Source organism: Ochotona princeps, chromosome 1 (genome assembly GCF_030435755.1).
Source record: "Ochotona princeps isolate mOchPri1 chromosome 1, mOchPri1.hap1, whole genome shotgun sequence".
Classification (NCBI taxonomy): domain Eukaryota; kingdom Metazoa; phylum Chordata; class Mammalia; order Lagomorpha; family Ochotonidae; genus Ochotona; species Ochotona princeps.
Window position 1 is genome coordinate 31590473 of NC_080832.1, and position 25981 is coordinate 31616453.

General features: G+C 37.1%; 1 protein-coding gene across 1 annotated transcript in view; it reads right to left on the minus strand.

The window, feature by feature from the left end:
* Positions 1 to 317: 317 nt before the first annotated feature.
* The window catches only part of ENPP1 (ectonucleotide pyrophosphatase/phosphodiesterase 1), a 75168-nt gene continuing 49504 nt past the window's right edge, over positions 318 to 25981 (minus strand). The window contains exons 10-25 of the mRNA XM_058674032.1: positions 25403 to 25468; positions 25042 to 25114; positions 21645 to 21753; positions 20214 to 20345; positions 18172 to 18203; positions 15874 to 16001; positions 15018 to 15087; positions 14057 to 14144; positions 12594 to 12763; positions 10944 to 10995; positions 9515 to 9669; positions 7863 to 7992; positions 6403 to 6483; positions 5446 to 5578; positions 3824 to 3986; positions 318 to 1088 (exon numbers count right to left, since the gene is read on the minus strand). Coding sequence (XP_058530015.1) covers positions 918 to 1088; positions 3824 to 3986; positions 5446 to 5578; positions 6403 to 6483; positions 7863 to 7992; positions 9515 to 9669; positions 10944 to 10995; positions 12594 to 12763; positions 14057 to 14144; positions 15018 to 15087; positions 15874 to 16001; positions 18172 to 18203; positions 20214 to 20345; positions 21645 to 21753; positions 25042 to 25114; positions 25403 to 25468 — 1753 coding nt within the window. The 3' untranslated portion in view covers positions 318 to 917. The remainder of the gene's footprint in view (positions 1089 to 3823; positions 3987 to 5445; positions 5579 to 6402; positions 6484 to 7862; positions 7993 to 9514; positions 9670 to 10943; positions 10996 to 12593; positions 12764 to 14056; positions 14145 to 15017; positions 15088 to 15873; positions 16002 to 18171; positions 18204 to 20213; positions 20346 to 21644; positions 21754 to 25041; positions 25115 to 25402; positions 25469 to 25981) is intronic.

Genomic DNA, 25981 nt, shown 5'->3' on the forward strand with positions numbered 1-25981 from the left:
TTCATAGAAAAGATGAATGAAAAGCAGTATGAGCTCTTAAAAGGACTTCAAAATGAGTATCTCAGCTCAGGATAGCTGTGCCGTGGCTGGCATCATTTACATGCACAGAGGGAAAACATTTGTACCGTCTCAATGGAAACTGCCACCTAACCATGGCTGGTAAATTTTTTGAAACAATTTTATCTGTCGAGAAATAACTCTAGGATTGAGATATTTTAAATCTATGTTAATTACTAATATGAGGGATAGAAAGGCTTTTCCTTTTGTGCAAATGTAAACTTTTATACTAAATACATTCAACTCACAGTCTCCTCAAATTTAACTCTTCAGAGATATTAAAACTAGAAAAATCCAATCACAGTTTTAAAAAGTTGCATAGGAGTAATAATTTGGTTTTGAGTGAATATATAGAGAAGGTAAAACAAGAGTCTAGAATATTTAAGTCTCCTTTACCTTTCTTTCTTGTCTTTTTTCATAATTATTAAAAGTAAAATAGGTAAATAAAACATCATTTGCTTGTAAGATACTAACTCCATGAACTATCTGAATTCTATTAATTAGCCTAATGTTTCTCAACACCACAGACTTATTACCAACAATATCCAAGTATCCAGTGTCCAGATGATGTTCATGGCTGCTTCTCCCTTTTCAGAAGTAGAAAAGTAGTTTTGGTACGCTCTGTCTTTATTCCCCAGAACTTGAACAACGTATTCAAATATGTGTGAGACCCAGTAGCAACATTCTCCTATTGCGGTATTGAGTCACAAGTTTCCCTGAGGTGTCATATTTCAGAGGGCTCCCGGTTTTAAGGATGGTAACAGTTCCCAAGCAATGCAATAGTGTGGACAGAGGACTGTATAAAATAGAAAGTTCTCTTAAAATGATTTACAGTATATTTTTGAAGTAACAAAAAAATTTCAGTCTTCTTGGCTGATGGCTGGCAAATGTGTTTTCAGTTTTAAAATGTCTGAAACTGGCTCTTTTCTTTCTTGATAGAAGCTGAGTCCAGTGATATGTTCAACATCCATGATCCGAGCTCTGTGCATCATTAGCAACTCTTCAATCCAGGAGGAGTCACGCTTCCCATGCTATGAGGATGGGAAATAAAGAAGAAGAAATGTCACCAGAGAACACTAAATCCATCATCTTGTTGAGCTCTCCATCTCCTTGGTGTAAGTAGTCATCACATTTTGCTGCACAAGACTTGTCATGCACAATCCCTGCCATCCGTGTGTGTGTGCGCGCGTGTGCGTGTGAGTGTATGTGTTTACTTACATGTATCAAATCTGGAGAAAAGAAAGCATACACACACACACACACACTCCTATACATAGATAGACTTATAGATTGTACAGGTGCAAGAAACTTCAATAGAGTGGAGTTAAAAATATTGGAAAACAGAAAAACACTCAGCCACAGGAGAAAGAATATGAGAATTAACATGAAGAAATGGACTCAAAATATACCTCTCTACTATGCTACCAATGAAACTAAGGCAGGTTATTTAACATTGAATCCTATTCCTTTATCCATATAGGATTGTTCTGAGGATCAAATAAAATGCCATGATTCATGTAAACGTGCTATACAACACTAGTTCTGCAAGAATATGTTATCTACATGACTGCACAAAAAATGGGGTGGGGAGAAATGGTAAAATATGTCTTCAATTTTGGTAAGGGGTCAAATATAAGATGACAGGAGACCCAAAAAGAACTAAAGGCATATACACTGGCAAGTAGAAGTAGAAATAATACCTGAAGCCTGTAATAGAACTAGAAATCAAAATTCCATATGTTAATGTAAGTCTTTCTGAAAATGAATCCTGGAAGATATCACATAAACAAAGGATCCACTAACTGGTAGATTATGAATGTAATTTAAGGATATCCTTCCAAAAAAAATGCTCATGCTCCCTTTGGGCACTGTTAACTGAGCGTATTTCACAAATGAAACAAACTACCTGGATGTCCCACTAGCCTGTAATTGCCCCAAATCCCATACCCAGTCTCTCTACAGAAATTCATGCTCTGGCGCTAAGGAACCAGTCTTGACTCAGAGGACAATCCGATCAGTGGATGCTTGTCATCTGTCCCAACCATCAAGGCATCTGTTCTCTCTGGCTGATAACCAAATAATCCTCAGGAACCACCTCAGAGAGAGAACAGCAAGGATCTACATGTATAATGTAACTTAAAATGATCCTCTCTGGTTCAAGTCCAACACATAATATCATCTACATGCACTACCATTATAGAATTTGAGGAAAAGTATTTCACTTAAGAGAGTGGTATAACAGCATTGGAAAACTCAAGTTGGAAAGAGAATCACCGCCCAACCCACAACACTCAGTATCATTTAGTCAATGACATTTAAGAAGGAGTCCATTGTTACCTTCTTTTTCTGGATGGGGCACAAGATTCAGACATGATATCTGGAGATGCAAAAGTGGCATTAACCCTGTGTGCCAAAGCCACATGGTAAGAGTGGTGGAGAAGCAAAACAGGAAAGGTCAGGCTGCCCACCCAAGTCCCTGGCTCAGAGTAACCATGTCCTGCCACACTGTCACACAAGGAACAGCTAACTTGTGTAAGTCACTATAATGGGGGTTCTTTTTGCCACAAAACACATCTTTAACTGACAAACTTAATGCAATTTAATCTCTAAAGAAAGGAAGATAATGAAATAAGGAACATTTGTATTGCCGAGGAGTGTCCACACTCCTTTCATGAGAGTTAGATCATCATTAGGCATCTGAACAGGTCAAAACCTTAAGTCCAGGGTTTCAATGTCCTACTACTCTGTATTTAATTCTGAAGAAAAAGGAAAAAAAAAAAAAACTCATGAGAAATGTACTCTACGAGGAAGAGTCAAGCCATTCTGAAAGTTACAGATATACAAAAGGGTGAGACGTATCTTCACTACTCTAATGATAACACCTCAGCTACCAGATTAGGAAGGGGGAAGCAGACCAGTGTATTCCACTCTGCACACCTGTATTCAGGGGTGCGTTCACTGGGCTGCTCACTGCCATGGCCCCACTGCCCAAGGTATTTGGTAAGAGAACGAACAGCTGAATTGAACAAGTGATGAATGAGTGAGCCCATGTTCCACTCTCCTGCCAAGCTCAGGGTAGGCCTCAGAATCCTGTGGGCCACACAACTCCAGGTCCACCATCCAACCACTGAGACTGGTCTGAGAGCCAAATGTTTTTTGTCAACTCAAGTCTAGATACACTTAGTGTAATTTCAGCTGGGGCCAAGCGGAGAACTAAACTAGGCCACATAGGAAGTACTCTGAACGAAAAACATTTTGGTTCCCCTTAAGGAAAGACTTAAACATTGCTAACAGTCTTCATTTCAGATCTTTAATTTAGAATCTTACAGTTTACAACAAGAAACAAGATTTTTCTAATAAAATGACAAGAAAATGAACCTGAAATATTGTCTAATCAAAAACTTTACAACTAATTTGGTTCAGTGCTAACATTGTGAATTATAAATCCAGTTTTGAAATAAGAGAAAATTCATACTTCAAATAAACTTGAAATTTAGTGGTTATGTCATATCATGCTTGATTCCAATATGATTCTAATGTCTTTAACATACACATTCAAAGACATGTCACCTTAGAGCATAACATTTAAAATTATATAATTCCATCCACTGCATATATTCAGGAGTTGTGTTTTCTCTCAAAATAATATATAAGATGTAAGAAACACAGACAAATGTTTGCACTTTCAAAATAGTAGTTAATTAACAAAGACCCACAAACAAATGTTTTCACTTTGAATACTAGTGAATTAACAAAGGCTACTTACCACACAGCTCTCACTGTTATCAGGCCGGTGGGGCACGATGAACGCTAGGGGATCCAAGCTGTCACACTGCAGCGGAGTCTGGGACGTGTCCTTACAACTTGTTATCACAATAAAGAAGTGAGTTGGAATCAGGATTTCTTGATTGCGTATTATTCTGCTGTTTCTGTAAAAATTTGCCAATATTCACCTTAAGAAAAGATGGGCCTCTTCATTCTAATGAACATTTCAGTAGAACATTTTTTTTTTTTTTTTTTTTCCTGTTCAAGTGTATTATTGGCATTGTAGGTATAGACAAATGTAGAAAATCCCGTATCATATTGTCGAGATAAATTTCACTGTTTCATTGGGAGTCCTCCTTTTATACAGGAGTACAGATGTATGCTGCAACTTATCTTCACTTCCTCATATGCTAGTCGACATTCTATAGTTCATGTATGAGAACAGATGTGTGTACTCGTGTACATAAGTATATGTGTATGTACTTTTAGGTTTATAGTTAGCTTGTCTGCTTGCTTCCTATCTCATTGTTTTTTTTTTTCACGTAGGTTCTTATTGCAACAAGCTTTCTTCTTACCACTGCCTTGATGGTATTGCATACATTTTAATATGTTGTGCTGATACCTTCATTCATCCCAAGGGCCAGTATTGTGACACAGCTGGTTAAAACAATGTTTGTCAAGCCTTATCCCATACTGGAGTGCTTGTTCATGTCCTAGCGGCTCTGCTTCTAATCCAGCTCCCTGCTGATGCACTTCTGAAGGAAGCAGATAACGGTCCAAGTGCCAACCAGGTGACAGATCTGGAGGAAGTTCCAAGCTACCGACTTTAGCTTTGAAACCCCAGCCATTGTGGCCACTTGGGAAGAATCAGTGGATCAAAGAATTCTGTGCGTCTAACTCACTCCAAGTGAGCCTGAACGGATACAGAAGAGTAGGGAAGGGTAGGGGAGGAGAGGGAAGGGTAGAAGAGGAGAGGGAAGGATGGAGAAGTTCTCGATCTTCTCATAGCCTTAAGAGCAAAATCATTTAGACAAATCTTAAATGACTGTTTTAGTAACTACCAAGCAGTTCCTAAATTGTTTCCCCACTTCCTTTTACAAAACCAGCATCACATTAATCCATGGCCAGAACATTTGAAGCCCTAATTTCATAACCCTTTTCTTGGCTTGACTCAGCATTTCTAGTCATACCAAATAGTTGTTCATCTTCTGATCAATACAATGATTAAGAGAAAGCGAAACACTGGCATACCACATTGAACCCTCTGGGTCCAACGTCCAGCACCAGCCAGTGTAGACTCTGAGAAGCAATGGTAATGCCTCAGGTTAATCAGGTTCCTGTCATTCATGTGGGAAACCTGCATTAAGTTTCCAGAAGCTAACTATGGCTGTGGCTAGCCATGGTTACTGCAAGCACTGGAGGTAAGAACCATCAGACGGGGCTGTGCTCTCTCTTTCCCTTTGCTTTCCTCTCTTTCTCTCCCTTCCTGTCTCTTGAGTGTGTGTGTGTGTGTGTGTGTGTGTGTGTGTGTGTGTAGTTTAGAGTTCAGATGGAAAGTTCTGCTGACTCAATCTGATGATAATCCCATTTGATAGCTGCTTTTAAGGGAAGTGAAATGCTTACTTCCTCAAAGCCTCGGCGAAGTCATAACGTCCATCATAATCAGAGTCGAACACGGGCCCGCTGACCACATTGACGCCATTCCTCTCCTCAGCATACCTCCTCAAAAGAATGTCATGAAGGTAGCGCCATATCACTATCACGAGGAAGAGAGAGGGGTTCAAATCAGCAAGGTGCCATGCTGCCATGTGAAACAAAGAAACACCATGACTCCAGACCAGCATTTATAGTAACTAAAGGCAAGTTCAAGTTCGGCTTCAGTCTTAAAGGGAAGCTAAAACGCACTGCTCAGTTTGGCATTAGGCAGGACTCACAGGCCAACAATGAGATCAGCTCTCCTTAGGGCATCCCTGAACGTACATGTCATATGAACTTGTAATTAAATAACATCATTAATTAAATAAACACAAACACAAAGTATTCATATTGACTGTTAACATCGGAACTTTCCCTCTGAAAAGCAGGTATTCTAGGATATAAATTAAAATAAAAATATCTTCATAGGTTCTATATTTTGATATCATTCGTATCAGCTTAATTATAAATGTATAATTGTTTCTGAATAAATAAATAGTGTAGTAATGATGATAGAAAATCTATTCATTTTAAAGAATATAAAAATTACAAGGAACTTGCATACAGTTAAAGAGAAAAGATGCTGAAAGTTCGGGTGAATATTTACTAAAGCTAATAAATTGCATTAACTGGATAACTTTTGGAAGAATATATGTATTTTTACACCAAAAAAGGTGATAAATATTTAAGTACATGGTAGAATAGATACTGGAATATGTAAGTCTAATATCTGCACAACATATTGCATACAATTATTCCCAAAGTTAAAAAAATTTTTATGAATGTATCTAATCATAGTAATTTAATTTAAGCTATATGCCCTTCCCATATAAAATACATCTAAGTGTACTGAAATTATACAACATAGAGTTAAAAAGTTTTTACCTTGAAAGCTCTGGTACATTGGAACTATATTAGAGGTAAGCAAAGCTTCAGAATATATTTGACTTGAATCTTTATTTAGTTCTACAAAGGAAAAAGAATCTTTTCATTCCTCTTAAATGGAATTCAAGATTATAGTTTTTCAGACTCAGAGGAATATTTTTTAAAATTAGCTTATTATAATCTTAAATTGTAAAATTTCCCCAGTACTGAGTCAAGCAAAAATGTAACAGATTTGGTCAAGTCTTGTAAAAAATAAAGCATAAAACAGTTCCTTTTTCAAGAAATATTTGTCAAGTAAGCAAAAAGTTTTATAAGGACCCAAACTAAACAAACATTATTTAGCTCACTTCAAACTAAAGTATACTGTGTTGACAGTTTTCTGTGCTTAAACTTTTTTTACAGAGAAGAAAAATTAAAACATCTGGCTTCAAAGCAACACTCTTTGCCACCCCACCTCACCCCACCCCAAATCATAGGATGTCTGTTTCAAGACACTGTACAAGGCTTCTTTGTATAATTTTCAGGCTTGGACCTGGTCTATTTTCATAAGGCAATCACCAAGTTCTGACTTGAGACACTGACGCTGGGGTATGGACTGGATGCACAGGATATTTCAGCACCTAGAGTCTCCCAATTACTCTATGGTTGGCCCCAAAAGTCTTCTCATTAGCATTTTGATTTGTCATTTCAAAAACAGAATACTTATCTTCAAAAACACCAACCCCCAGAGGGCTTGGGCCAGTGAAAAAGCAAGTGAATGTTAAACTCCACCTTCACCTAATTTTGGAATAAACCACATTTTCCTTTAAACAACAAAATTACAAATTATTCCTAGGGACACTGAAACTCCTTCTAGTTCACTGACTTTCTCAAATTCTGTTTAAAAGAAGGAGATAAGAGAAAATACTGTCACATTCAATATCTGCACTGTCACTATCTTCCAATTAAAGACAAAATGAAGCTTTATAAGGGCTGGCAGTGTTGCACAGTGGGGTTAAAACTACTGCCTGGGATGTCCACGTCCCAAACTAGAGTGCTGGTTTGAGTTCTGGCTGTTGTGCTTCCAATCCAGCCTCTTGCTAATGTGCCTGAGAGGGTAGTGGAGGATGGCTCAAGTACTTGGATCTCTTCCATTCACATGGGAGACAAGGAACGAGTTCCAGGCTCCAAAATTCAACATAGCCCAGCTCTGGCTATGTAGGAATTTGAGAAGTAAATCAGCAAATATAACATCTTTTCTCCCTCTTCTCTCCCACTCCTGCTTTCAGCTAAATCTTATGAATAATAAAGTCTTGTTAAATTCAAGAACAGATGCTTTAAACTGTTCAACAGATAGCTTTCTCATTCTCAATCTTACCAATCAAGATGTCCTTTCCCTCATAATGTATTACAGATTCATAAACAAGAAAATAATGAAAAAGAGCAGAAAGAAAGGCAGGAACAAGGAGGAAGATACATACGTGGTGGGGACAGGAACCCATAACTCAGCTTAGCATTATTTTTATACAATGAACAATTATGGACAGGACTGAGAGAAATCCGAAGATCCTGGTAGAGACAATTGGAAAAGTCTTTCGTAGAGAAACTGTCCTGAAGAACAAAATGGAAAGAACCGTCAGGAACCGGCATAAGCCGTGCCCTTGCACACTGACAGGTGAATAACATCATGAAGTCATGATGCTCCAGTTGCCTGTTCATAATCATCACTCTTTCCCCATTTTCTACTCATGTATTCAACGATGATCTAAAATGCGAAAGTTCTTTACAACTTTCAGGATCCTGTGTATCATCCACATGCACGTATTTTCCTGTTTGGGAATACTAATTTTGTGTGTAATGTTTTCAGACAATTTTAAGCTTCTAGGTAGTAAAATGCTGACATTTGTAGTTTACCTAAATGTCTACCACACCCAACTACTCAGCCAAAAGTTGCTGTGGGAAGTGAGGACAGCCACAGAGCAGCAATGTAAAACCTCAGGAGCAGTAATGATGTAGATTCATGCAGTACGAAATGAAAACCCAGACAAAAACCAAAAAACACCATAATTAAGGTATTAATTAAGCAGCAACTAGTATCATGGTTCTACAAAACATATGGTAGACTGCTCCATACTACAAAGTCAAGCAAAAGCCTTTCACAGTATTTAAAGGCAGCCATTAAAAACTGTGAAATTCAAGTTTAAGAAACATTATACAACTATATGTATATGCATGCATAGCATCCATACATTTAACACACAGATTCATATTTGAACACATAGTCCTGCCATTTGTTATTTAGTCTCTATGGATATTGATATTCACTTTATTTTTCAAATATAACTGCTCTCCTCAGCTGAGCTGACTTAAATTCTCTTTTCTACCTCTGTGGAGCATCTTATAACTTGCCAGTAACTTTGTTTTCTGAAAATCTGGTCAGATCAATTGAAAACTTTAATTCCTTAAGAGATCTAAGTCTCCTATTCCTCTCTCTCTCATTCACCATGTGTCTTCCCATCACAGCCCTTGGGGGCCAGAACAAGGAAGCTAGATGAGTAAACTCCTGGGATATCTGCCTCACTCCTCACAAGGGAGACCCTCTACCACCCCATTCCCCCATTCTCCACCTCCACCTGCAGTCTCAGTGGTGGACAGGGTCTGGCCTCCCCTTAGTTCAAGCTGGGGGATCTGCCTGGCCATGGCAACTTCATCATGCTGGTGCTGAGCTTCAATGGTTTTCCCATAGGTCAGGCACCCCTGAGATGTGGGCTGAGGAAAACCTTTGTGCTCATACAACTACATACTGAGACATGAATCCCGGTGGTTGACTGCAAAATTTATGTCATGAAATTCTGAAAAAAAAAAAAAAGAGAAACTCCCACACCACTTTACCCTTTCCCTTATCCCCTTTCCCCCTTCAGAGAAGATATTTGCTCTGCCTGAGTTTCATAGTTACATGGCTTGGCAGGTAGAGCTAGAAGCAGCACTGAATGTTTCAGACTCTGTTCTGTCCTCCTCTAATTGGTGAATCAACACAGAACCAAGACGCTCAGTGAGAAAGCGTGCTTTCAGTGATCTGCCGTGTGATACTTTGTAAAAGCTGCACATGGCAAAAGAGGTGACAAATACTTGCATTTCTGCTGATGGTGTAGGAGGTCCAAAGAGGCATGAGGATATTGTGGCTGTATCCACTCACAAACTGGTGCTGGTAAAGCAGACAGACACTGGTTTTTTTCTGAAGAACCCTGGGTCTGCCATAGGGTAAACTTGCACGATTGATACTCTTCTCTGGTGTCATGGGGGAAAGCGAAATCAGCACTTAAAGATCGGCAGACAACAGATGATGGTATATCATCTAATCCTTTTGTAGAATGGCATTGAATATTTTCAACTATACAGAAAACCAAAGCTAGCTACAGAGATCTAAACCATACACAATTAACAAAACAGTGTTCACTACAATTTTCATCAGTAAAGATCCTGAAGGAATAATCTGATAACAGAATGTCACGTAAGGACAATCCCGAAATTGCAAAAATTTCAGTTACTTAAGAAATTATGTCATTAAAAATTCTTTAACATTAGCTATTCTTCAAGACATATTCCAGAGAGCAAGTTTTGTGGATAACATGTGTATTTGAAAAAGAAAAGCACAAAACTGAAATTCTGAAGCTAACACATGATGAAAAGGTCTACAATAATTTTTCCAAATAACAAGTGCATTTTAAAGGTCTTTATATATATCATCTAGTTAATTTTAACATCTCCCTATGAGTTAAGGCTTTAAAATTGTTTCACAGGTGAGGAAACAGCTCCTCATATGGGATACTTTTTTTTTCTTCCATGAACATACAGTTCTTTAACAGTTACAAACAGTGAAATCCAGCCTTTCTCAGTACTGAAAGTTCTTTCCCAGAGTACTTTGTCATTTCAGGGCTAACAAAGACGCTTCTCATCCCAACCCTGACATGAGATTTTACGAACAAGCTAAAGACAGAATTAATGTATCATTTATCTCTTCATTTGCAGTAGGGAGAAAAAACGTGAGCCCAATAAATGAAGGATCGGAGATTATATAAAAGCAACTCTGAGCATTTAAGTCAGAAGAAAAGACTTTCACCTCTATATATTCTAAATCATATTCAAAAGTTACAAAGGCATATCTCGAGATAAGTAAACTACTTTACACTATTTTGTAAGCAACTCAGAATCTGGTGAGACAGGGAGACATGGACTGCGGCATTTTAAATAAAAATCAAAGGCTCTTCAACACACCTAGAAAAATCTTGCAAACCTCAAAACATTTCCAATGATGTTCCTAAAGAATGACTCAACTTCCACTAAATATATGAGAAACTATTTCCACTGTAAAATTCTCGCCCCTTTCTATGAGTAACAGTCTAGACTGTTAAGCAAAGAAATCTCCATGCTTCATCAGGAGACCACCATTATTTCCTTTCATTGATATTCTCATATAACGTCACCAAACCAAGTCTCTGCGGCTTACACTGTGAGGGGGAAAAAAGTCGCTACATCACAAGCTGGAGAATAAAACTATTTACCTTCTGCTGTGGTCAGATTAAGCTGGGTTTGAAAATCCACAATTGGCATAATCTAGAAAAATTTTAAAAACTGTTTTTAAGGACTGAAAAGAAATGCTTTAATTTCATATCATAAAACTTTTAACATCTCAAGTAACCCAATAAGGAACAAAGAAAAAATTTACAATAGTCTTGCATACATGAAATTTATTGGGTTTTGGCCAGGAAGATAAAAGTCAAATGACAGCTGTAAAACAACAAACGGTTAGCATAAGCCTAACACAGTGAAAACAGAATATAAGCACTGCTTTATAATCTTACATCTAGTCCAAAAGTATTCCTACAAGCCTAAATCAACTCTCAAATGAAATGGAAAGCATGAAGCATAAAATAAACTATTCCCCAAATCGCTAACTTTATGAATGCTATCGATTTTGCTCATAACTTGTCAAATATTTTTATTTTCTTACCACACTATAAGATAACAGTTACTCAACAGTGATCATTAAGTCACTGACAACTATTAAGGCAGGAATAAGAAAGGATCTGTGTCACATATTAATTTGATACCACATTTTTTCTCCCTAAATTTGAAATAGCTTGGGCTGTATTTTAGAGAAGGAACGCTTACTGGGTTGCCTGTGTGTCCGAGCCCTGCCTGCTAGGATCACAGCACGGATGCCACGATTCCCAACTCCTACAGGTTGCACTGACTGCTCCCCAGCTGCGCTCAGGTCAAGCCGCAGCACCAAGGGATAAAAACAGAGCTGATATTCACCCTGTTGTGGACTGTGCTCACTGGTTCTGTGTTTTAGGGGATATGTAATGGAAGTGTAGCAGGGACTGATATGTTCAGCTATGGAGACATAGTACTTGTTGTATGTCACTATGCATACACCAAAGATGGAATCCCAGTGAAAAAACTGAATACATCCTAATAGTAAGACGATGGACTCTCTGCCAATGTCCATGCCTACACTGTTGGGAAATACTTCAATAACAGCGTGATGGACTTGTGACTGTTTTTTAAGGATATCCATTGTAAAACTAAAGGGGAAATCAATGCAGTGAAGCGGAGGGACCTTGGAGAAGGACACAGGCAACCCCAGTGACTATGGAACTATATAATGAAACAAAAGAAAATATTTTTAAATGCAAAAAAAAAGCAGAGCTGAGAATGAGGGAATTTTATTAATAAAATGCCGACATGGGTCCCTAGAATTAAAAGTGAACATGTTTGTCCTCACTCATAAACCTTATGTGACATAACTTTCAGATGGCCCTGGACATCCCTGCCTTTTCTACCAGCAGATTCATCTAAGCATGGGAGGAAATCCATGAAAGGAAAAAAATTCATTTATCCTGAATACGTACAGACTTCATTTCTTGTCATTACTTGCTAACCAATACAATGCATCAGCCATTTAGCTGACATTTACATTGCTTGGGGTATTGGGAATAGCTTACAGATGATTCAAGCACATGTGAGGATATGTTTAGGTTATCATATGTAAACACAATGACACTTTATTTAAGAAACCTGGGCATCAAGGATTTTGATGTTCACGAGGGTCCTGAAATCAATCCCCATGACATTAAAGGACGACTGTAGTTCTCTGTCACGTGTTCTGGAGAACCAGGTGCTGGGTTGAACGCTGCAACGATACTTACCGAGTGGTTGCACGAGCAGCCAAGGCCATCTGTGGACAACCCTGTGAAGGGGCACTGGACCAAGGGCTGAACTTCTTTGGGATGTTTTGGGGTATAAACAGGATTCTTGAGAAGGTGGTTAAGACTTCCATGAGTCCCATTATTAGGGGCTGGGGTCAAATTCAGTAAATCTGTATAATTTCAACAACAGTAAATATTGCTTAATTTAAAAACGGAATAAATAGCAAATTTCCACTGAGATTTTTTAAATAAATGTATATAAAAATTACAAAATTCTCTTGGGTATTATAGTATTTATGGCTGTGTTGTTCTTATCAGAAATATTAATATACATGAGGTACTTTCCTATAGTTAACCAGCTGTTGCAAGCATTTTGCATGTCAACCCCCAGACCTTTTTTTATATATATATATATAATCCTTGAAATAACTAAGCTATATTAAATATTTGGTAGAGAAATAAAGTATTTTCCCTAAGGTCTCATCAAAGCTAAGAATTTAGTAGCCTTAGAATCCAAAACCAACATTGAGTTAAAACTCATGATGTGAATAATAATAGTAAATACCAATATAGCAATTTAATTACTACATGCCAGATGCTGTTTTAAGTGATTTAGAATAATAGCTCATTTAAATTTTGTAGGTTCTGACATTAAATGACCATTTCTCATCTCCATGTGCTGATGTAGTTAGGCAACAAGGAGCGGTCGCCTCCCTCCTCTACCCTGCCCCTGCAGAAAAAGGGGAAAAATTGTAAAAATTGGGAACTTTTGTCCCTCCCTCTACCTCCCATACCTCGACACTCTTCACCCTAATCAGTGACCTACATGGGCATACATCCTTCTCAACAGTCTAAACAACATTAAAAATGAAATAAAATTTTAAAAACAAAGTGAAGCAAATTAGAGAATCCATCTCAGTTTGACTTCTAAAAAATTTTTAAATGAAGTTTATCGGTTCCAATTATATCCTAGACATACTTAAGACTTTGTAAATGCTTAGTATCATCAGAAAAAGAAAATGGTATTCAAAATCCCACCTGAGAAAGTAGAACAAACATCCAGAATATACATAATAGATCATTCATTTCTGCAACCTTGTCATTACCCTCCATTCACCTTCCACTGCTGATAGAGATTCTACCTTTCCCTTGCCCTATTTGTCCTCTGGCTTCTCTGCTCTGTAATTAAGTCACACTGGAGGTGTACAGACCTCCCAATCGTGAATGCTGAACATTACCCATGTGCACGTTAGTGAAAGAAAGAAAAACGGCAAGATGGCATAGGATGGCATGGCCTATACAGTCTTTCAGTGAATTGAGATCAAGGCAACAAACACTGAAAATGTGAGGGTTTCTCTTGCATCGTTGTTACTCCCACAAAACTGTCACCGTGAGCTTCGTGCTTGTAGTATTTTAGCTCTGCTTTCATAGGGAAGGGAAGAAAGCCATCTGTTCACACTTACCACACATTAAGTTATAGACTTCAATATTTTCAAAGGAGTCAACCTCAATGCCGTGCTGGAATGCAGGTCCATATCCAACAAAGAGGGCCTAGATTAGTCAGTAACAGTATATCAGTGTGTCTCAGCTGTATATAGTTCATCAAAAAAGTATCTTAACTGCATTGTACACACAAAAAGTGGTCTTACAAAGATAAAGGGAAAACCACCATCCATAATGCACTTTGTGGGATATCGCATTCACCCCCAGCCCACACACACTCTAAGGACATCAGGATAATTTCTCACAGTGTCACCATAACTCTTGATAACAATCAGAGTAGAATGGATGCTGTGATCTTTTGTATCTATGAATTGGGTTGTCATCCTTATCCCACCCACCTCACATGGTGCTGCAGGGATAAAATTAGCTCATTACATTGAGTGTATTTTGACAACTTCAAATGCTATATAAGTGAGTGCAAGTGACTATCTTCTTCCAGAACTTAAATACATTATCTTTTTTTTTCTTTTATTAATATTTAGCATTATGTGACAGTTTCATAGGCTTTGGGAATCCCCCTACCTCTCCCCCTCCCCTCCCCCCTGGTGGATTCCTCCACCTTGATGCAGTATTACAGTTCAAATTCAATCAAGATTCTTTCCTTGCAAACATATAAAATACATTATCTTTTATCTTTTCATCTAGTAAACCTAGTAAGTCACTAGCTCACCTCGTTTCTTTCCTTTATGGAGCAATATACTTACCAGAGCACAAAAATATGTGCAAGAAAGGTGAGAAAGTATAAGTCACAGGTTCATAAACTATACGTGTAAAATTTTAACAAAATCCTTGGATATCCAAAGAAAAGAATTCTACTAATTCCCTTTCCACACACAAAATCACAGTCTAGGCTTTTAAACCTAATATTTTCAATTTTTCTTCATATTTAACCTTTTAAAAAAGTATAAAAGACTTACTCACTTGCATATTTGAAAACACATTGTCAGAGCCATGAAATCCACTTCCACAGTATTTTCTTTCTGAGGGATTCCTAATATGAATTAAGTAACATAAAGTCTTTTTACAATATTTAACTGGACAACCATGCTATTATTTTCAGTAATAAAGAAGACATAACTGTTTTATTAAACCATTCTGGCCTAGAAAATAATTAAGGACAATCTGTTTTCTTTTTTTTACTTTACAGAAAGATCACCTGTGCACTATATAGTGCGGAATGTTGGTATAACAAGAATGACATGAGCCACTGTAGCACAGACATTTGGCGCAGCAGTGAAGATGCTGTTTGGGACACACGTCCCACTTCCGAGAGCCTGCATTTGAGTCCTGGTTCTGCTCCTCTTTCCAATATGCACCTTGGGAAGGGAGGGAAGTGCACATATTTGGGTTTTTTCCACCCATATAGGAAACCAAAATTTAATTTTTGGCTCCTCTCAATGGGCTGGCCCTGGCCCTGGCTGCTGTGTGTATTTGGGGGAGTGAAGCAGTGGATGCGGAGATATATATTTCTCTTTTCTTTATGCCTTTCAAATAAAACACAATGAATTAGAAAAATTAAAGCAATAGTGTATGATGAAGGCAGTTGATCAATACTGTAAAGTGTTCTTACTAATTGTTTATTAGCCTCTCAAGGTACTAACATACATAAACTTCATGGCAACGTAATTGTAGGCCAAGTTTGAGAAATTTCAGGTAAATAGGATAAGAGAATCATATTCATAAAGTTCTCAAATACAGCATTATGAGAAAGGGCCCAGTGATCACCTTGATTTACTAAAGTCAGACACAGTTTGTCTGGGAGACTGTCAAAACTTACAGTGCAAGCTGCCACTGAGAGTCCAAATAGAATGTTAGAGGTTCAATTCTGTCACTTTTGGCAAAATGCAAGCGCTTAGGTAAGAAGTGTTTCAGGTAAGGTTTGAAGTGCTGATTTGGTTCCCGGCACTAAAATTAAAACATTCAAAGAAAAATATGAGTTATGTATTATCTAAATATAATGTCTCTAAAAATTGCTTTATGACTGAACTTTTGCTCACAAATATTTCACTGCCCTCTCCAATAAGTCAAAGATGAAAAATAATCAACAATATTACTTGTATAATTTATAATATGAACATTCTAAGCCAGGTGAAACTATTACAGAAAGTTATAATTGTCACTGCATTAAATCCCTAGGATTCTTGGGAAAGTCACTAGACTTTAATCAAATTACTACTGATGATTGTGTTTTTAAATAGATTTTCTACTTTTGCCTATACTAACAAAGTTATTATATACGTAAATAGCAAAACATCAAACTTTTAACTGTGACTAAAGGATTATACTACTGTGACAACATGGGGGGGAATGGCAAGAGTGGAAAAGAGGGTGGGAGGAATAAAAAAGGCAATAGAAGATGCTCCAGGTGTTGGGCTTCAGCGTCCATGTGAGAGATGCAGGTGACACTTCTGACCACTGGCCAGGGCTGGGACAGGCCAAAGCCAGGAGCCAGGAGCCAGAACTTTCATCTGGGCCTCTCACAGGGATGCTGAGGCCCAATACTTGGAGCATCTTCCATTGCTTTTCCAGGCACACCAGCAGAGTGAGGAGTAGCTAGAACTTCACCATGCCCCCAACTGAGACCCCATTCCACTGTGATATACACCAGTCACACAAATGGGATTCTATCAAGGTAAAAAGATTATTTTACATCAGAAACAACAAATCAACAGAGTAAAGACACAACTGACAGAATGGGAGAAAATATTTGCAAAGTCTGATAAAATATCAACACCCAGAATACAGAATGAACTTTTAAAAACTCAACAATAACAACAAAACCTAAACACTACTCTAAATAAACGAGCAAATAATCTTTTTTAAGAAGAAGTACAAATGACCATCAAATAGAAGTGCTTAGCTTTTCCTACAGGGAAAAACAAATCAGAACCATGGTGATGTATCATCTCACTGTAGTTAGAATTACTGTTATTAAAAAGAACACAAGGCCAGTGCCACGATGTAGTCAGCTAAGCCTCTGCCTGCAGCACTGGAATCATATATGGGCACAAGTTCAAGTCCCGGCTGCTTTTACTTCTCATCCATCTCCCTGCTAATGACCTGGGAAGGTAGCAGAAGATGGCTCAAATACTTGGGCCCCTGCACCACATGGGAGACGCAGAGAAAGATCCTGGCTCCTAGCTTCAGACTGGGCCACTGTTGCCATTTGGGGAGTAAACCAGTGTTTCTCCTCTCTGTCTTTCAAATAAAAATAAATTTAAAAAATAATAAGCGTTGATGAGAATGCAAATAAAAGACAATCCTTATACACTACTGCAAATGTGATTGAGCACAACCAATGAAGTAAAAAGAGATCAACTATTTGACTCCTAATCCTACTCCTAGATATAATCAAATAAAGTCTGCATATCAAAGAGATATTTGTTCTTCTGTGTCCATTGAAGTACTATTCACAAATTGGAAAGCTATGAAATCAACACAGTTGTCCATCAATGAATAAATGGATAGAGAAGCTAGAGTATATATAAACAATGGAATATTATTCAGCAATAAAGGTAATAAAATTTTGACACTGATAGCAAAATGAATGAAACTGGATATCACTATATTAAGAAAACTAAGTAAGATACAGACAAATAATATATTTCTTATCTCTGGAAGTTTAGAAAGCTAGTAAATCTGAACATCAAATCCTGATTACCTGAGATTAGCAAGGAGAGGGGGCTGAGCAGGAGGTTGGAGAACAGGTATTTAAAACAGTCAGACAGGAATAATGATTTCTAATGTTTCACAACACAGCGGTATGACTATAATTCACAACAATGTATTAAATGCTACATAAAAAACTAGAAGAGAGAAACTGATATGTTCTGAACACAACAAAAACATAACGAAATGGAGAAGCTACTTCCTGGTTTGACTGGTTTATGCTAATGTATTTATGTTGAAATTTTTGCACTGTTCCCCATATAAAAATACAAGTATTACATGTTGATCAAAAAAATGTGTTTGAAAAGTAAAGTAAAATCATAACCAGAAAAAGAGAATGCTAAACCTTTTCTCTAAATACATAAAACTAACAATAACTAGATTATGAGAAATCAAAGATACTCACAGAAAGATTCCTGGCAACACTTTCATAATTAACTAAAGGGGAGGAAGAAGAAAAATTAACATGTGAAGCATGTTACAATTTTAAAAGACACAAAAATAATGTCAGACTCAAACTCTGTATATTAAAAACCAATATATTGTTCAGACATACCACTTAAATAGTTACATATCAGCCGTACGAGCCCAGGAAACAGTTTACTTCTCTTAAGCGATACAGCTAGTTACAGGATATCTATGCATTCATTCAAATGATCAACCACATATCTGTGCCTAACCACCATTTGCCTCTCCATCCATCTGCCCATTCATTTATCCTTCCATCCATCCACCCTGCCATCTGGGTAGCCTACTGTCTATCCCATAAACCTATCTAGACTCAGTGTGATTACAGTGCATAAAAATAAAAACATATGTGTTTTATATATAAACAGAAAATGCGGGGAAACACATCCTTAACTTAAAGGTGATATCTGGAAAGAGGAGAACTGGGGTTTTGAAGTGGAGGAACACAGAGTAGGAAATCGGTATTATAGCGCTGGTTATTCTAAAGCTCAATTTTAGCATCCATAATCCCAGAATTCTCAAAAAAGAATGGCACAAGAAAATGTATAAGACAGAATAGTTTTAACACTGAATTTGTAATAGTAAGCATATGAATTTAGTGTATTTTACGTCACAAATCAATAATCATCTAGCTAGCTTTCCAAATTTTCTTTCAGCTATACTTTGCATAAGCTTAACAAAATTACCTAGGTAAAAGAATATATTTTTATAAATGTAGAGTAATTATTTCTGCTTTAACCAGGGAGCCAACTTGAGGAAAAAGCTGCCGAAAGTCAACCACTTTCCTCCAACCATCCTTGGGGACTGCTACCGCCTCTACACTTTCTACACAGGTTTCCATAAAAACCAAGTACTACCCTTGTAAATTAAAAAAAAAAAAAAACTAGTTAAAACTTATCATTATACAAGTTGAAAGTGTGCCTTGTCATAGTAGATATATTTGCATAACTTTTCTCGGAGGAAAATCTGTATTTCCTCATTAAGATTCAGTGGTATCTATTAAAACATCTCATTGCAGAATCCTAACATAATCTAATTCTGATAACTGTAGGATAACACTTATTTCTTTCCATTTCAAAGCTCATTGTAACAGATTAGTATTTGTTCTTTGTGTCTGAAGGCTATGAAAGACATGAAAAAATTATGAAACAGATTTGACTTGCAAAGCAAGGGTTATCTTTTTAAAATATTATGGATGGGCTGGCTTTGTGGTGTAAGTGGATGAAGCTACCACTTGCAACACTGCTACCCAATATGGGAATAGTTAAGAGTTCTAGCTGCTCTACTTCCAATCAGATTCTCTCTCTCCCCTCCCTTCCTCCCTTTCTTTCTTTCTCTGTCTCTTTCTTTCTCCATCCCTCACTCCTTTGCTCCCTTGCTCCCTCCCTCTCCCCCTCTTTCTCTGTAACTCTGCCTTTCAAATTAATAAATATATCTTTAAAACATAAAAGTAAAAATAGCCCATGAATTTATCTTCCACAAGTGATTAGGACAGAATGTGAAATTTCTTTGACCGCTCTTTTTGAAAGACAAAATTTTACTGTTCTTGGGAATGACTATTCTTTGGAATTAACTGGTTACAGACTTTATCCTTATTGCCAGTATTTCTTTTAGAAACAAAACATTATACTAAAGCAAGGTAAGTCATCTTAATGCAATGTCATTAGTTTAAAGTGAATAAGAGTAACTCAGTCTTTCTCTTAAAATTCTTTCCTAGTATAGATGTGAAGCTAATACAGGTAAAACACACTTGATGGAATTGTGTGAAGATCAACAAATGGGATCAGGATACAAGTAACAAAGAGGTAGGCAGATTTGTGTGTTCACATCTAGTCTTATATAACCTCTGAGTATAAAAGATTTGTACTAGAGATACAGTCACTGAAAGAAAATAAACTTTGATTCCTGTAAGTTTAGAATCATAATGATTTAGATAAACTTAATCTTATATAGCCAAAGTTAGCACAGAGATAAACTTACATGAATAATACTTATCTGGAACATCAGATGGTCTCAATCGAGCTGCAGGTCCATAGATAACCTTAATATTTTTTGTATCCCCCAAATATTTATTCAGATATATATATTTCTTACAACTGCCCTGTTCCATGCCTAGGAGACAAAATATATAGCTACCTTAATAAAACAATAATAGTAATGATGATGATAATAATAATAATAATAGGTAGAGCAGGAGTTTTTTCACTTTCAGTTATTTATTCATTGACATGAGTTCAGTGTTTATGTTAGCAAACATCTGCTAAGCCACAGAATTTCAGATATATATATATATATATATATATACCACTTTACATTTTTGTAGATCATTTCTCATTCTTTTACTCAAAACCAGTTCAACGTTTCTTCTTACCTATCTATTACAACATCATTATGCTAGTAAAGAGGATGTTTTATCACAGTTTCAAACCCAACATGAAAGCCCAGGTATTTGTCTCAAGTTACTTATAATACTAATTGGCATTCTGTCAATCTCATTCCGGAATTGAACCTTCCTTAGCACATAACTTCTTAGGACTGTTTCTGAAATTAGGGTTCTGCAATTCTATATGAATCTAAAAAGAACAAAGCAAACAGAAAAGAACTTGTTTTCTACTTTTTTGCATGCACACCACTTCCATAGTCCTCAAGTTGCAAAGAAAAATATACTGCAAAGATTGCTGTAGGAACTGGCGTTCTGGTGCAACAGACTAAGTTGTCCATGATGTTAAGACACACATAAGACTACAAGCGTATGTCCTGGCTGCTCTGCTTCCAGCCCAGCTCCCTGCTAACGTATCTGGGGAAGCAGCAGGTGACAGTGCAGCTGGACTCTTGCACCCATGTGAGAGGTTTGGATCAACCATCATGTGGTTAAGTCTTGCCCAGCCTGGCTGCTACAGCTTATTGTGAATGGACCACAAGATAGATATCCCTCTCTTTCTCTCCTTCTCTCCATAACATTGCCTTTAAATAAACAAAATGAATCTTTAAAGCAAAATTGTAATAAGCAAAATTGAAATCCAAATATCAAAGTTAATATAGGCTGATAGTATACTAACTTTCAGGCTAGATTTATCATACTAAAAAAATTAAGAGGACATAATAATACACTTCAATTGAATCTAAAATTATGAACTTAGCAAAGCTTAATGTGAAAAACACTGAAAAATTTCAGATTCCTTTCCCAAATTAGAAGAGACACAGGTTACATTTGGTAGGTGATTAGGTTTTCTAAAAATTCTGCTTCATTCATATTTAATATTTAAAGGATTTTCCCTGAAGATTTTCCATAACAAGCTGCTGTTAATTTGAAAACCTGTAATATTTAGAGGAAATATGAAACAAAAATCAATCAAGCAAACTTTTAACACCGTTTAGCCTAAAGAGCAAATGGCACAAACTTAAGATTACCATGATCTGAAATGAGGATAAGGTTGAGGCACTGATGCAAGTTCAGCTCTTTCAGGCCATCCATCAGCATGCCCACCATATTATCAACCCTCTGCAAGGCCTTGATGACCTAAGAAAAGGAAATAATCCATGTGCTGCATTCCACCATGGCTATTTCTACATAAAGCTATCTATGTTCAGAAATAAAAAGTGCAATGGGTTCAATTGTGATGAAGAGATTCACATGAAGTAAGATCAGGGTTAAAGACATGAAGCTCAGCAAAACAGGGCTGACTGTGAACAGTGGAAGGGCGCAATATTATTCACAAAATACTTCTCATAGGTCCATTACTTAAATTTTTGATGCAGATCTCTCAAGAATACAATCTATTACTTCCTTTCAAATCATATATAATTTTGCATATGAATATTACATATTTTACACATGCATACACATTACAGAATAGCAAATAGTTTGCCAAACTGCTTTGTAGCTTTTTTATCTTTTTTCTCTTTCCTTATAAAATCAATTGAAAAAAATTTCTTGTGCAACTTCATGTGTGTTTTCTATAATCTAGCAAATCAGTTTAATCTTTATATATATTCAGAATATTCCTCTGTAATATGAGATAAATTCTGTTAAGCATGGTCTTTTATTCACTCAAAAATACGTAAGACACAAGAATTGGGTTTAAGCATTAAGCTACAGTAGGCTTTCACGTGTCAGTACTATTAGTTTTACAGTTGACAGATTATCCAAGTAAGATCTGAAAAGTAATGGGTTCAACCTTGAATAAAGAACCATTAGGAAAGCAGGTACTTAGGAAAATCATTAGTAGTTAGAAAGCAGAACACCAATTTTAAAATGTGTATAATCTGATAATCAAACTACTACAAAATGATCTTTAGGTCTTTTTGTAGCCAAAATGACATAGACACAAGTCTTAAATGTCAGTGACTATTCTAAAAAATAAAAATACTAGCAACCAGTCAATTTTCCCATCAAAACAACACATGCAAGAAATTTTCCCTTTGACCTCTAAGCAGGAACGTTTGTGCTTCACTGAAGGATCGAGGAAAGCAAGCATCAGCGGGTCACTGATTACAGCAGAGCTGCTGGAGACAGATTCGGATGCACAGAACACAAAGTGTAAGAACAGGCCCTTGTGGGGGCAGCTTTCTTCTTCACCCCCTTTTATCTGTAATAAATCAATCACAGTTGCTCCTATTCTCTTTCCCTCTGCTGCTGTTAAAATAAACATTTAGATCAAATGGCACCTTCAAAACTAGAGCTCAACGGGCTGGCATTGCTGTACAGCAGGTTAAGCCAACACTTTCAATGCCAGCATTCATAACAGTGCCTAATTCTAGTCCTGCCTTCTCTGCTTCTGTTTCCTGACAATGCACACAGCAGGACAGCAGGTGATGCCTTAAGTGTTTCTATCCCTGCCACTCATATGGCAGAGCTGGAAAGAGCTCCAGGCTCTTGCTTCAGCCTGGGTTCTCCCCTGGCTGTTTCAGGCATCTGGGGAGACAAGCAGCGAATTTAAAATCTCTATCTCTATTTCCTCCCTCTGTCTTTGTTGCTCTGCCTTTCAAGTAGATGAAAATAATACTGTTTTTAAAAAGACCAAGAAGCACGCATTGCAGTATGACAGGTAAAGCTGCCAATCACAACACAGGCATTGTATGTGGGCACTGCTTCATATCCCAGAGACATCATTGCCAATCCAGCTCCTTACCAATGGCCTGAAAAAGCATCAGAGCATGTACCAAGTCTTTGGGTCCCTGCACCAATATGGGAGACCTAGAAGAAGTTCCCGGCTGCTGCCTGGCTGAGCCTTGACTGTTGTGGCTCTCTGACAGTGAACCAAGAAGATCTCTGACCTCTCCTTCTCTGCTTCTCCCTCTCTCTATGTAAATCAGACTTTCAAATAAATAAAAAATGTTAAAACAAACCAGGACTTAAAACAAACGTACCAAGCCAAAGCTTTCATTTGGACCTTGTCCTCACAAACTATTCTTCCTGGACTATCTCAGCAGAAGAGCTGATGGCAGTTCAAGGTTAAACCCTGGTTATTAAGCAAGTGTCCCGTCCAGCAGGACAGTCAACGGGGGTCTCAACCAACCTAGGAGAGAATGACTGGACAAGAGACACAAAGAATGGGTCTGATCAAGCTGCCAGTTTATTGATTTCAACTGAGGGTTTTTATATTTTTCAGTAACTAAGGCTCAGGGAGGAAAGGAGAAACTGGGACGTAAGCCATGGTCTCAAGACCGATTGTTCTTGAGCAGCCACCATATCAACAATAATAACCACTATATTAATAATAGTGTAGGTAGAAGATGTTGGCAGGTACAGCATAAATCACATTCTGAAAGAGTTGCTAGAAACAATTGAAGCTAAGCCTGTGATTAGTTTCATAACATCTAGTTTCCCAAGCATCTAGCCAACCGGGGGTTTTCCACTGTCCCATAGGTATATATTCAAAATGGCTTCAATGTGGCTATAGTACATAGCTCCTGACAAGCAAGTACATTTATGATCTTTTATCCATTGGAATCATATAGATAAAAAATAACTATAGACAAAAATTTTGACTGGCTGATTCTAACAGTTACATTCCTCCTTTTCACCCTGGTCAATGACATTCACAGATGGAGGCTTCTTCTTGTCTGTTTGGTATCTTAAGTAATTGACAAAATATGTACCAGAAGAAAACTGACTTAGAGGTTCAAGGAAAGAAGCTTAAATCATTTTCTCTTCTAGTGCTTCCTGCACTCTGAAGTACAAAAGATACATCATGACCCAAACAGTCAAAGAAGAATGTACAGGCTGTACACAGATAACAAACATAGTCAAGGCCTAAGGCCCTGGCAGGGGTCAGCTCAAATAAGATTTTACATTGAGAAAGTCCATGAGCTACTCTCCTATCACTAGCTTCCTAGTAACCACTCACTAAAGATTTATTATTTGCGTATCTCCACATTCCTAATAAAATCCTCAATCCTTTGATGTGCTAACTCTGTTTTAAGCATGTTTTCTCCTCCTTCTAAAGAGAGGAGTTCAGATAAAGGTTTTTCTGATATTTCATTTAGCACTCTGTATTTTCATTGGGATTTGCACTTGCCTACAGATTTTTAGGCCAAAGAAAGAGGCTACAAAATGGACATGGCTTTAGAATTCAAAACATGGAAATCAATTCATCATCACTTCCTTTTACCACAATGAAAATGGTTAGTAAAACCACACTCCCAAATCTTAGGTTAAGTACGTTCTTTAATTTCTAAATTGTGCCTAAGTGTCTTTGTAGATATCACAAAATCTATGGAATGGTCTCAAAATCTGCTTCGAAGCAAGGTTCAGTTAGATGGTGTTAGGTTTAATGAAAAATCACTGATTAAAAAGGATACTTACTTCACTGCTGACTGGTCCATATGAATGACCTGAAGAATCTGGTTCTTCTAAATACAGAGTGTAAAAGTGTGGTCTAAATCAAACAGTACCAAAATGTAATATTTTACGAACACATTGAAAAACAGAATGGAAAGAATAATTCAACAATTGATAATAACTAAAAATTCAATAACATTGGGGCAACATTTCTAAATGTGTTCAGAATCAATTAAATTCTTTAAAATGTGCAATGGTTCACTGAGGAATTTAGTTAAATATAAAATAACATAGTTACTAGTAAAATCTTGATGTAGCGTATTTTAAAGCAACATATAACATCCATGTAACAAATGAACATTTAAAACAGGAATTGTCTACATACCTTTCATCTTTAGGAAGCTGTAACCACTGAAGAACAGCTAAAATTCTTTCTTCAAATGGTACTGAACTAAAATGAAGCATTAACACAACAAAAAACATGGAATCATTGCTTGAATTTTATTTTTTATTTTTTAACTGAAGATAGCATTTGTCTATTTGTATCTTAAAGTCACAGGATGGTTTTAGCTTGAATACTTATATATAAAGGACAAACATTAAGTTTTATACCAGTAATAGTTGTAATAAGATTTTTAAAAATTAATTCCTACTCCCACTTGAGGATTTTCTTCTGGTGCCTGCGAGCCATCATTGTAAGCCACAAGAATAGCCCATGTATTAATGCATTCTACAAGGCGCACCTCATAAAGAACTCACTGATGACTCTTGTGTAACTGGAAAGTGGGCACTTGATGAGTAGATCATAGTTCTCCAGGCAATGTTTCTTCAGCAGAATTAATTATGCCTTCTTGGCACAGGGTCTGTTTACATACCTCCATCACAGTGCTTGCCCAACCCACGTACAGGTGACACAGCTAATTGCTATGTTCTCTACTAGACTTTGAAAAGCTCTACATCTGAT